The sequence below is a fragment of the Gorilla gorilla genome, chromosome 1 (assembly GCF_029281585.2).
Source record: "Gorilla gorilla gorilla isolate KB3781 chromosome 1, NHGRI_mGorGor1-v2.1_pri, whole genome shotgun sequence".
NCBI classification, from domain to species: domain Eukaryota; kingdom Metazoa; phylum Chordata; class Mammalia; order Primates; family Hominidae; genus Gorilla; species Gorilla gorilla.
This window is the reverse complement of record NC_073224.2, coordinates 98120475-98133715: the sequence shown is the minus strand read 5'-3', so window position 1 is coordinate 98133715 and position 13241 is coordinate 98120475. Positions and strand designations below refer to the sequence as shown.

Sequence of the window (13241 nt, the reverse complement as noted above, 5' to 3'; positions counted from 1 at the left end):
AACATGATCAATTTACATTAATTTCTAATGTTTAAAAATTCTGTGAGGCAGGTATTATCATACCCATCTTTATATGAGAAAACAGTCCCTAAAAAACAAAGTTTCATACTATGGTGATTTGGTTTGAAAGTATTTAAATAGTCAAATCCGTATCAATATGACTATCATGGCACTCTGCTCCTTATTTTTTTAGTCAATCTTCTCTTAGTCCATCAACATTATTTGTTCTGTTTCCCTGTTCCAGAATCATCTTAGCAAGAAGGCCAAACATGTGATAACCTTGTGACCAAAGAAATAGTATGGCCCGTTGTGAATAGTGCCACAATATACATATGTGTGCATGTGTTTTTATAGTAGAATGATTTATAATCCTTTGGGTATATACCCAGTAATGGGATTGCTGGGTCAAATGGTATTTATGGTTCTAGATCCTTGAGGAATTTCCACACTGTCTTCCAGAATGGTTGAACTAACTTACACTCCCACCAACTGTGTAAAAGCATTCCTATTTCTCCACATTGTCTCCAGCATCTGCTGTTTCCTGACTTTTTAATGATCGCCATTCTAACTGGCATGAGATGTTATCTCATTGTGGTTTTGATTTGCATTTCTCTAATGACCAGTTATGATGAGCTTTTTTTCATATGTTTGCTGACTGCATAAATATCTTCTTTTGAGAAGTGTCTATTCATATCCTTTGCTCACTTTTTGATGGGATCATTTGTTTTTTTCCTGTAAATTTGTTTAAGTTCCTTGTAGATTCTGGATATTAGCCCTTTGGAACCAACCTGAATGCCTATCAATGAAAGATGGGATAAAGAAAATGTGGTACCTATACACCATGGAATACTATGCAGCCATAAAAAAGGATGAGTTCATGTCCTTTGCAGGGATATGGATGAAGCTGAAAACCATCATTCTCCACAAACTATCATAAGGACAGAAAACCAAACACCACGTTTTCACTCATAAGTGGGAGTTGAACAATGAGAACACATGGACACAGGGAGGGAAACATCACACCCTGAAGCCTGTTGCGGGGGTGGTGGGCTAGGGGAGGGATAGCATTAGGAGAAATACTGAATGTAGATGACGGGTTGATGGGTGCAGCAAACAACCATGGCATGTGTATACCTATGTAACAAACCTGCATGTTCTTCATATGTGTCCTAGAACTAAAGTATAATCATCACAATAAAAAGAAAGTAAAAATGCTTACTAATTCTATAATGTTTGTTTTTTAAAAAAAGAAATAGCATGGCCCAATCAGCAGAACTGATCATAAGGAAATAAAAGTGTCTCTTCAACATATGTGTTGGAAAAATTGCATATTCACATAAAAAAATTAAATTGGACCCTTATGTTATGTACAAAAATCAACTCAAATGGGATTAAAGACTTAAATTACAACCTGAAACTGTAAAACTCCTGGAAAAAAAAACACAAGGAAAAAGCTTTATGACTTTTATCATATATAATAAGAATTATATATTTAGTATTTTATACAGTTTTAAAAGGATGGGGATAATTTGGAGGGCTGTTGTATCTGGCCATGGTTATCACCTCAGGGAGGATTTGTACTTTACATAGTAGTTTAATCAGCACTGAACAGCTTGCCTCAGCCACTGCTCAGGCATCAGAGCAAAGTGATCTGTTTGGTCTTGCCAAGTACTTCTTGGATACGGTACCAGAAACAAATGCAACAAAAGCAAAAATAGACAAATTGGACTACATCAAACTAAACATCTTCTGCACAGCAAAGAAAACAATAAACAATAAAAAAAGTTCTCTTATGGAACGGAAGAAAATATTTGCATACATCTAACAAGAGGTTAAAATCCAAAATATACAAGGAGCTTCTTCAAATCTATAACAAAAACGAAAATTAGAAAATGAGCAAAGGACTTGAACAGATGATTTTTCCAAAGAAGACATACAATTGGCTAACAGGTATAAGAAAACGTGCTCAACATCACTAATTATCAGGGAAATGCAAATCAAAGCGATACTGAGATATTATCTCACATCTGTTAGGATGGCTACTCTCAAAGGAATAGAAAAATAAGTATTGCTGAAAATATGAAGAAGTTGGAACAATTGTACACTGTTGATAGAAATGTAAAATGGTGTAGCCACTGTGGAAAAGAGTGTAGCATTGCCTAAAAACGAAAAATAGACCTATCATACAATCTAGCAGTCCCACTTCTGGGTATACAGCCAAAAGAATTAAAATCAGGATTGTAAGGAGGTATTTGCACTTTTGCACTTTTATGTTTATCGCAGCACTATTAACAAAAGTCAAGAAATGGAAACAATTGAAATGTCTATGACTGATGAAAGTGGCATGTACATACAGTTGAAATAATTCAGTCATAATAACAAATGGAATCCTGTCACATATGACAACATGAGTGAACCTTGATGAAATTATGCTAAGTGAAATAAGCCAGTCACAGAAGGACAAATACTGCATGATACTACTTATATGAAGTATATAAAATAGTCCAACTCATAGAAACAGAGTAAATAGTGCTTGTTAGAGGCTGAGGGAAGGAAAAATAGGTATTAAGTAGGTATGAAGTTTTATCCATGAAAGATGATTGAATTCTAGAGCTGTGCTGTACAACACATCGTATAAGTGTTAACAATACAGTATTGTACACTTCAAAATGTGTTAAGAGGATAGATCTCATGTTAAGTTTCTCACCACATTAGAAAAAAAAGTGTATAAGAATCATAGTGTTTTTTTTGGTTGGTTGGTTGGTTGGTTGGTTTTTTTTTTTTTTTTTTGAGATGGAGTCTCGCTCTGTTGCCCAGGCTGGAGTGCAGTGGCACGATCCCACTTCACCACAATCTCCGCCTCTCAGGTTCAAGTGATCCTCCTGACTCAGCCCCCCTAGTAGCTGGGATTACAGGCATGCACCACCATACCCGGCTAATTTTGTATTTTTAGTAGAGACAGGGTTTCATCATGTTGGCCAGGCTGGTTTCGAACTCCTGACCTCAGGTGATCCACCTGCCTCGGCCTCCCAAAGTGCTGGGATTACAGGAGTGAGCCACCACACCTGGCCAGAATCATAGCCTTTAGAGCAAAACTGCAATATGGAAGTACACAGGAGACATTCAGGGGAAAGTTTTGACACATAAAAACTGGTGAGTTCCTTGAGTTTTCCGTCATTGTAGACAGCAGAGATTCATGTAAAGTTTGCTCTGACAGTACTCTGGCTGCTGCTCTGGCATTTAGTGACTTAAAATTCAGTCCCATCCTGCACTCAAAGTCCCTTGAAACTAACATTGATTCTCCAGTCTCTAAGCATTGTTTATGATTATTAGTCCACATAACAAGCCATGTCGCTGAGATAGAAGAAAGGGCATGATGAAAAAGTCTTATACCTTGGTGGTTTAACACTTGGACCTCTGACTTTCTTCTTCTACTTCTACAATCTCCCAAGAATATTCATTGGCTCTGATCACATAGAGACCCTTATTTAAAAGGACTCAGGAAAAAAAAATGGATGGCAAATACCATGGAAGTATAAAAGGAAGTACAATCTATAAAACTGCATGCCCTAAATGTCCATCAATGATAGACTGGATAAAGAAAATGTGGCACATATATACCATGGAATACTATACAGCCATAAAAAAGAATGAGTTCATGTCCTTTGCAGGGACGTGGATGAAGCTGGGAATCATCATCCTTAGCAAACTAAAAGAAACAGAAAGCCAAACACTGCATGTTCTCACTCACAAGTAGGAGTTGAACAAAGAGAACACATGGACACAGGAAGGGAAACATCACACACTGGGGCCTGTCATGGGGTGAGGGGCAAGGGGAGGGAGTGCATTAGGACACATACCTAATGCACGTGGGGCTTAAAACCTAGATGATGGGTTGATAGGTGCAGCAAACCACCGTGGCACATGTATTCCTATGTAACAAACCTGCATGTTCTGCTCATGTATCCCATAACTTAAAGTAAAATAAATAAAACAAAATGAATAAAAACTGCATGCTATGCTATATACATTGGTGCTGAGAGTTTACAGGAGACACTAGGGTTTGTTACAGACAGATTATTTAAAGAAAAAATTGGAAAAGAGTTCTATTTTTTATTAGAGAATTACGAACTTGAGTAATAAGTAAATTTTCAAATAAAGTCAAGGGGTAAATAATCTTAGAGGACCTGAAGTGAAGTTAAAGTGAATACAGTTATCTGCAAAACAAAACAAAACAAAACAAAACAAAAAAAAAACTTTATTTTTTGAATTGTATTATCTAAATGCTCTGGCCCATTTAGAAGTCAAAAATTAGAGACATTTTAAAATGAGAATTATATATTTAGATATATTTTACACCACTTTACAAGGGCAGCAATAATTTGGAGGGCTGCTGTATTTGGCCATGGTTATCACTTCTGGGAGGGTCTGTACTTTACATGACAGTTTAATCAGCACTGAACAGCTTGCCTCAGCCTCTGTTTAGGCATCAGAGCAAAGTGATCTGTTTGATCTCCTAGACTCAGAAACTTTAAGAGATGCTTTATATCCAAAAATTCTTAAGTCTTCTCAACTGGAATCACTAAAATCCATACCTGTTTTCTGTGGATCTTTTGGAGTTCAGCTTTTTCTGCTGATTACCAATAAAGACAAATATTTTAACTTAAATGTAAAACTATTTTTTTCTCATAAAATGTTTATTATTTTAAATTTTTACTTTGTGTTTCTCCAGAAATAGTTTTTATTTTAAAATTCCTCCAATTTTGACTTATAAATGGGTTAGAACAGTAGATAATGTCATTCAAAAAATTTTACAAGGCCTTTTGCAGTTTACTGTAGCCACCTTGATTTATCACTTTAGGTCTTCTAAGGTTATTTGTCCCTTGACTCTTTGCTTACAGAACTGCAAACCTGAGCAATATATAAGTTATCAGATGTATATATTGCTCATTTATAATTCTCTAATCAATGAAATAGAACTCTTTTCTTTTCCTATCTTAATCATCTCTCACTTTCTTATTTATTTTATTATCTTTCTGTTGACTTATTTGGTTTTACTGCTTTGAGTAAGAAAAACCCTAAAACCATGGTTTTCTTTAATGCAATTAACTATGTAATTGAAATTGGAAGACAGCTTAGGCCAACAGAACATACACTGATTTAAGTTCTGGTTCCAGCATTTAATGATCAGATGATTATTGGAAATTTACTTAAAATATATTAAGCATATAATAAGTACAGTAGTGACTAATCCCTATTCCAGAAAATCATTATATGGCTCAATTTAGGTGGCAGACTAAAAAGCATTTGCATTTAAGTCTACATAGTAAAATAATTATTATTGTAAACTGATTTGAATAATGTCAACCACATATATTTAAGCCTTTACATTTATATATTTCATTCTGAATCATTCAATTTTGAAAACCAGAATGTAAAGGACAGGGATTTGATATGGGATAATTTCTCATAAAGCTAAGTACTTATCTCTTAAAGAATAATTTTGCAACGTATCATTAGCATATCTTGCATAAAATTGCTTCATGCTCCTGTCCACTAATAATTATCTCTGATTACAGCAACCCCGAAGGGAATTATCTAAGCCTAAATTTTCAGAAGCTTCACAAAACCAGCATACTTGGTGATGTGGTCCCACTCAGGGAAATAAACTTAAAAAGAGCTCAATGGAAGAATATAATTTCTCATTTGAATAGAGGCAAGTAGGAAATAAAGCCAAGTGTGGAACTAAATGTATCATTGCCTTCAAATCCATGACTAGACTATGAAGTTTAATTACTATGTTTATGGTAGTAGAGTCTCAAGATATTAATGAAAGCCCCATTTAACATCTAGGTTTATGTCAGTCATACAAATCTAAGTGGATTACCTGTTGTATAGCTTCATTTTACCATTAAAAATTGTCTCTATGGGCCAGGTGCTGTGACTCACGCCTGTAATCCCAGCACTTTGGGAGGCTGAAGTAGGTGGATGACTTAAGGTCAGGAGTTCAAGACTAGCCTGGGCAATATGGTGAAACCTCGTCTCTACTAAAACAAAACAAAACAAAACAAAACAAACAAGCAAAACAAAAATTAGCCGGGTGTGATGGCGAATACCTGTAATCCCGGTTACTCAAGAGACTGAGGCATGAGGTTCACTTGAACCCAGGGAAGCTGAGGTTGCAGTGAACAGATATTGTGCCACCGCACTTTGGTCTGAGGGACAGGGCAAGATTCTGTCTTAATGAAAAAAATTGTCTCTAAGTGAAAATATACTCTGCATCTTATCTTTACACATTCTCTCCCCTATCCCTGCCATTTTCTGTTGAATATGAAAATAGTCTGAGTTTCCTTTTCTATAATGTATAGCTTCAAGAGATAAAGGCTGCCTCTAATTATTCATTTACTCATTCAGCAAACTATTATAGAGAGTTTCTATGGGCAAAGCATTCTGTTAAGCGTTGGGAATGTGGAGATAAAGTAAGATACCTTCTTTCAAGTAGCATACAAATTAGAAAAATATAAGATATATAAACTGTGACATAAGAAAGTATAAAAATCATGCCAAATAGAGGGTCCAAACAATGTGTTATAGAAACAAATAAAGGTGTGTTTACTGCTCTATGAATAGGCTGGAGAAGACCTCAGGGGAGAGACAATATTTTATGACTCTCACTGAATTCAAAAAATAATAAACCAAGGACCTGTGTACAGTTTTATCTTACTTTCTTTGAATTCTATGGTTAATCAACCTCTGAGGACATTTACTAAGTCCACAGAGATAATAAGAACGACTAAACATCATTTACTACCTGTACACCACAAAAGGAAGCACAGCAGCAACAAACACACTGAACATAGTAATGTAAATATTTGCATAAATATTCTTTGGTAATTAAGAGGTGTGTATTTGGTCTTATTTGACATGATGTGTGCATATCATTGATTGGCGCATGTGCTTTTTTATTGCTTCCTTTATCTCTTTATTCCTCAGACTACAGATAATTGTGTCGGTGACAGCACTGCAAACATTAGGCTGGTGGTTGTGTCCCAGAAAGAGGAGTACTTGGCAGAGAAGAACAGGTACATCAGGGCTACACTTCCAAAAAAGATTAAGAAAATAGCAAGGTGGAAAGCATAGGTAGAAAATGCCTTTTGACATCCCTCAGCAGAGCAGTTTCTTAGGATCACTGCAATAATTTGGACATAAGCCAAAGTCACAAGCATTATAGCTGTGATGATCTCCACAGCATGTACAATGTCCACAACCTTGATTAATACAACTGGGCCAGTGTCTACACATGTTAGATTCAGGATAGGATCAAGGTCACAGAAAATGTTCTGGATTTGATTTGGACCACAAAATGGCAGTGTGGATATCCAAGCAATCTCAGGGAGCAGCGTGAAGAAGCCACAGATGCCACAACCTAGAATCACCTGAGTGTAGAGCTAAGGTGTCATGACTGTGGGGTAGCAAAGGGGATTACAGATGGCCAGGTATCTGTCCATAGCCATGGTGGCGAGCAAGCAAACCTCAGTGATGCCGAGGGAGTGAAAGAAGTACATCTGCAAGAGGCAACCATCCGGGGAGGTGGTCTTCTGCTCACTGGCTAGGTTGAAGAACATCTTGGGGATGGTGATGGTGCTATACCCGATCTCTAGGAAGGAGAGGACACTGATGAAGAAATACAAGGAGCTGTGCAGGCAGAAATCCAGTTTGATGGCAAAGAACACCATAAGACTACCAATGATGGTGAATAGGTAAATGAGGAGCAGAAGGATAAAAAACAAAAGCCAGCCGGGTGCGGTGGCTCATGCCTATAATCCCAGCACTTTGGGAGGCTGAGGTGGGTGGATCACCTGAGATCAGGAGTTCGAGACCAACCTGGCTAACATGGTGAAACCCTGTCTCTAGTAAAATTACAAAAATTAGCTGGGCGTGGTGGCAGTCGCCTGTAATCCCAGCTAGTCAGGAGCCTGAGGCAGGAGAATCACTTGAACCCGGGAGGTGGAGGTTGCAGTGAGCCGAGATCGTGCCATTGCACTCCAGCCTGGGTGACACAGTGAGAGTCTGTCTCAAAAAAAAAAAAAAAAAAGAAAGAAAGAAAGAAAGAAATATAGGCGTGTATGAGCTTAAGACTCTCCCTGGGTGGGTCTAGTGCGGCTGCTGTTGGGGATCGGGGTGAGGTTCCCAGGTCAATGGAGTTGTGTACCTAGGAGGATTATGGCTGCCTCTGCTGAGTTATGCAGGTTGTCAGGAAAGTGGGAGAAAGCTAGAGAACATATATGAAAAGAAATCTAGAGAACATATATGAGAATAGATAATAAGGATATGGAAAAATAGTGGAAGGAACATAAAGTTGGATCAAGTTAAATTTATTGATATGGGCTCACTAAGCAGAGATTTTGAATTTAATGTTCCAGCTCAGGGAGTAGGAAAGGGCTGCAATAGGTTGGTAGGTTGGTTGGTTGGTTGGTTGGTTGGTTGATTGATTGGTTGAAAGATGGCTCAAAAAATGACCCACGAAAAGCAGAGGAAATGCCTGAAATTGGACTGTTATTCCATAGATTCCACAGTGAAGGGAAGGACGAGTATGTCTGGTACACAGGAGATTCTTTAGGATGTCTTTTAGTATTTCCGTGCCCTGTGATTAAGGACAATAAAAAATTACAACACCACAATCCAGAAAGGACTACTAATGACCAAGATCCTTGAGGAATTAATGTTCGGGTCACCATATCGGTTAAGGAACTATGACCAATAGAAGTGCTTGATGAAGGCAAAGTGAATACAGAATAAGTAGTAGAAGAAGGTAGTTATAAATACTAGCTATGATAACATGACTAGTTATAAAAATGGAAACTATAATTATAATTGCCAGGAGTGTTTCCTCCTTATTTTGTTGTGAACATGTTTATATATACTCACACACATATATATACACACACATTAGCAAATGTGTTTTCTTTCCTCTCTTACTTTTATCATATAACATAAGACACATTGCTTTATATCAATATTTAATAATTGTTAATTTTACATCATAGTATTTAAGTTATGAGATATTAAGAAAAAAGTAAACATCACTCAAGGATTTACCGCCTCTTCTGATCCTTTGAAACCCTAAATAGAACAAAAAGGTAAAGGAAGGGCAAATTTGTTTTTGTTTTGAGATGGGATATTCATCTCCTTCTGCCTTTGGACACTGGGTGCTCCTGATTCTCAGGCCTTTGGATTTGGACCTGGGTTTATGCTATCAGCTTCCCTTGTTTTCAGGCCTTCAGACTCAGGCTAAATCATGTCACAAGTTTTCCTGGTTCTCTAGCTTATAGGCAGCAGATCATGAAGCTCGTGGTCTCCATAAGCATACGAGCCAATATTTATAATACATTTTAATAGATAAATAGATGAATATCCTATTGGTTCGGTGTCTCCAAAGAATGTTAGATAATACATCTCTCTATTTCCTCAAGAATATAGCTAGAATATTTAAAAATGTAGCATGGTAGTTAAGAGAAAGGCTTTTGAACAAGCATAGACCTGGGTTCAAATTATAACTCAGCTTCTTACTAAATGTGTATCCTTGGACAAAAGCTTAAGCCCTATACGCTATAGTTTCCTCCCTCTTAAAGCAGTACTGATATTAATACCTATTGCAAAGAATTTCTATAAAGTAATGTGTGTGTGTGTGTGTGTATGACAATGTCTTAAAAGTGAAGAGTGCCCAATAAGTGGAAAATTGCATTAATATTATTATCAATAAATATAATTACAATTGTGAAAATACTAGGTATATTAGTTAGGGTTCTCTAAAGGGACAGAACTAATAGGATAGATGTATTATTAAAGCGTATTGACACACTATCACAAGGTGGGGTACCACAATTGGCCATCTGCAAGCTGAAGAGCAAGAAAACCAGTCCGAGTCCCAAAGCTGAAGAGAAACTTGGAGTCTGGTGTTCAAGAACCATAGAGCATAGGAGAAAGATGTAGTCCCGAAAACTAAACAAGTTTAGTCTTTCCACGTTCTTCTGCTAGCTTTTATTCTGACTGCACTGGCAGCTGATTAGATTGTGCCCACCCAGATTGAGGGTGGGTCTGCCTTTCCCGGTCCACTGACTCAAATGTTAATCTCCTTTGGCAACACCCTCACAGACACACCCAGGAACAATACTTTGCATCTTTCAATCCAATCAAGTTGACACTCAATATTAAACATCACATATGGTATTTTATTATTACTAGTAAAAATTTGATTAATAAATGCAGTGCAGTGTTAGGTAAAATAAATATATTTAAAATTAACAGGGAATAAGTTAGCAGTTTCTGTCCTCTCCAGGCCAGAAGGCATATATTTCCTTAATCCTGTGTATTCACTAAGAGCACATTTACAAGGTAACAGGAACATCAACACACGATGAACTTTTTTTCTCTGTTTTATTTTCTCTTGTTTTTCCCACAGCTTGGAATTTTTTTATTACATGCATGCACACACACACACACAGAACTAGTAAAATTACTTTATGTTCATAATTTGAAATGAAGGTATGTTTAATCACAGAAGTTTTTAAGGCAGGCTAAGAAAGCAATCAGATTTAAGTTGTAAGAACAGCTCAGTTTGCAGTGGGGAAAGAAGCTTGAAGTTGAGAAAGTATGGATGTAAGACAGGTAGTGTTAGCTATATTACTTTTTAGGGATATTGGTAATATTTAGGAAATGATTATTTATTGAAAAACTTAAAAGTAGAGAGGACAGAGAAAAATGGTGTGACCCTTTCACATAATGGAGCTTTATGTAGATCAGCTCTGTAAAAATATTGCACTTACAACAGCATCAATTAGTCAATAAATTGGAAAAATAATGACATTTTTTGTATCACTTGAAGAATATTAAAAATACATGACTTAAACTCAGTGATACTTCTTGCATTTCTTTTTCCCTCTGTCCTCCTGTTCTTCAACCAAGTATCCCCTAAAGCCTTTTTTTTACCCAGACCCCCTGCACCCACAATCAACAGGTTTTCTCTGATTTTTCTTCTCTTCTGTATCCCAGACTTTTATTTGATAGCATTAACCCTTTTTATAAGATCTCTCCTTAACTTGTCTTTCCATTTTATCTTAAAATATCATAAGATTTAGGAGTAAAAGTAATGAAAGGATTGTGGCACAAAAGTGGGGAAATCACACTGACAGCTATAGGATTTGTGTTGGCAGGCTAGAGAAGGGTAAAAATTTATTAACATTTGCACAGTAATAAGCTTTATCCTATCCCAGCTGAATCATGAGCCCTGGAGAAAAATCGCTTTTTATAAAGCATGTATGACATGAAGACTCAGCAAGAGAAAGAAGCATCAATGAGGTAGGATAAAAAAGAGTTTGGAATCCTAAAAGCCAAAGAAGAGAGCTTGAAAGAGTTGTTGCCTAACACAATTGATCGATTGTCTAAAACAATCAGAATGCAGCATGGCGGTATGTTGGTTTATTCATTCAACAGATAATTTTTATGTTTATTACTTAATATGTACAATGCATTTGATCACAGTGAATGCAACATCTAGGTTTTTTATTTATCATAAAAAACTGATTATTTAATGAGTAACTTAATTAAATTGCTTATTGATCAATACTTGGATACTCAATTTAAAAATCTGAGTCATTCTTCAACTATAGAAGCTAGAGGCACCATGGATAAAACTTAGTCTTATGAAGGATACTTTTTAAATTACCATGTCTTACAGACAAATATTTTAATCGCTTTAAAATTAAAGTAAATGTTTATGCAGAACATTTCAACAAAATGAATTTACTTTGAATAACTTGAGTGGCAGAAAGTGTAATTAATAAAGTCAGATTGAAAAATATGTCTAATTGAGTAAAGATTAAATAGAAGTTATTGACGTTAGCTATTGCTGAATTTGTTTCCTTTTGTTTGGTTTGGTTTGGTTGGTGAGCTTTGGGAGACCAGTTTGAATAGAAGGTTGATAGGAAAAGACAGACTGCTGAGAGCTGAAGGTGAAGAGGAACCAGCAACTATACAGAATCTCAACTAAAATATCTTACTTGAGGTCCCTGGTCTTATGGAAAAAGATATCTTAGCTTGACCTATGTGCTTTTTTATAGCTTCTTTTATTTCTTTATTCCTCAGGCTATAGATAATGGGGTTGAAGAAGGGAGACAAAACTGCAAAGGCCAGAGCAATGGCTAGATCCCAGAACAAAGAGTAGGTGGCAGAGAAGCGTAGGTACATGAGAGTCACACTGCCAAAGAAGAGCGAAAAGACAATGAAGTGAGAGACACACGTGGAAAATGCTTTGCGGCAGCCTCCGGCTGAACGAATACGTAGAATTACAGCCGCAATACCAACGTAGGACATGAAGATGAGCATCACAGCTGTAATAATCTCCACTGCATGAATGACATCCACTACCTGAATCATGACGATGGCTCGTGTGTCTGTGCAGGCCAGACGCAGCACTGGGAGGAAGTCACAGAAGATATGCTCAAGGTGATTCAAACCACAAAATGGCAGTGTAGAGATCCAGGCAATCTCAGGAAGGGGTGTGATAAAGCCACAAACACAGCAACTTAAAGTCAGTTGGGTACATAGCTTGGGGGTCATGATAGAGGGATAATGAAGAGGGCTGCATATGGCCAGGTAGCGGTCAAAGGCCATAACTGTCAAGAGACACACCTCACTGATGCCGGTGGAATGGAAGAAATACATCTGCAGGAGACAACCGTTGAAGGAAATGCTCCTCCTCTCACTAAGCAGGCTAGACAGCATCTTTGGGATTGTGGCTGTGGTATACCAAATCTCCAGGAAAGACAGAGCACTGATAAAAGTGTATATGGGAGTGTGGAGGTGAGTATTCAACTGGACCACTGTGATGATGACCAGGTTTCCAACAACAATGAAAGCATAGATGAAGAGCAGTGGAACAAAGCAGACAACAGACTTAACCCAGGAATAAGGGAAAGCAGAGAAGATAAGCTCCTGAATGGTGGTTCGATTGGGGCTCTCCATCTCCAAGTTGGAAGTGAGAGTTTCAATTTCCAGTGCACTCAAGCCTTCTAGGAGGCATCTACTATTGGATAAAGGAATACACTTACAAGAAGCCAGCGTCTGAATAGAGCCCTGTAATGGGGATAGAGAGGAAGACAAGGAAGAAGGACATGGTCCATATTCCATAGTTGCTTACGACTTAAGTTGTAGTGTGGAAAAAATCCAGTCAGAAAGCACAG

At 37.2% G+C, this 13241-nt stretch overlaps 1 protein-coding gene across 1 annotated transcript; it reads right to left on the bottom strand.

The window, feature by feature from the left end:
* Positions 1–12045: 12045 nt before the first annotated feature.
* Positions 12046–13023, bottom strand: OR6K2 (olfactory receptor family 6 subfamily K member 2). Its single transcript, XM_004027049.3, has one exon. It carries the CDS (start codon positions 13021–13023, stop codon positions 12046–12048), a length of 978 nt encoding a protein of 325 aa, XP_004027098.2.
* Between the last annotated feature and the right edge of the window lie 218 nt (positions 13024–13241).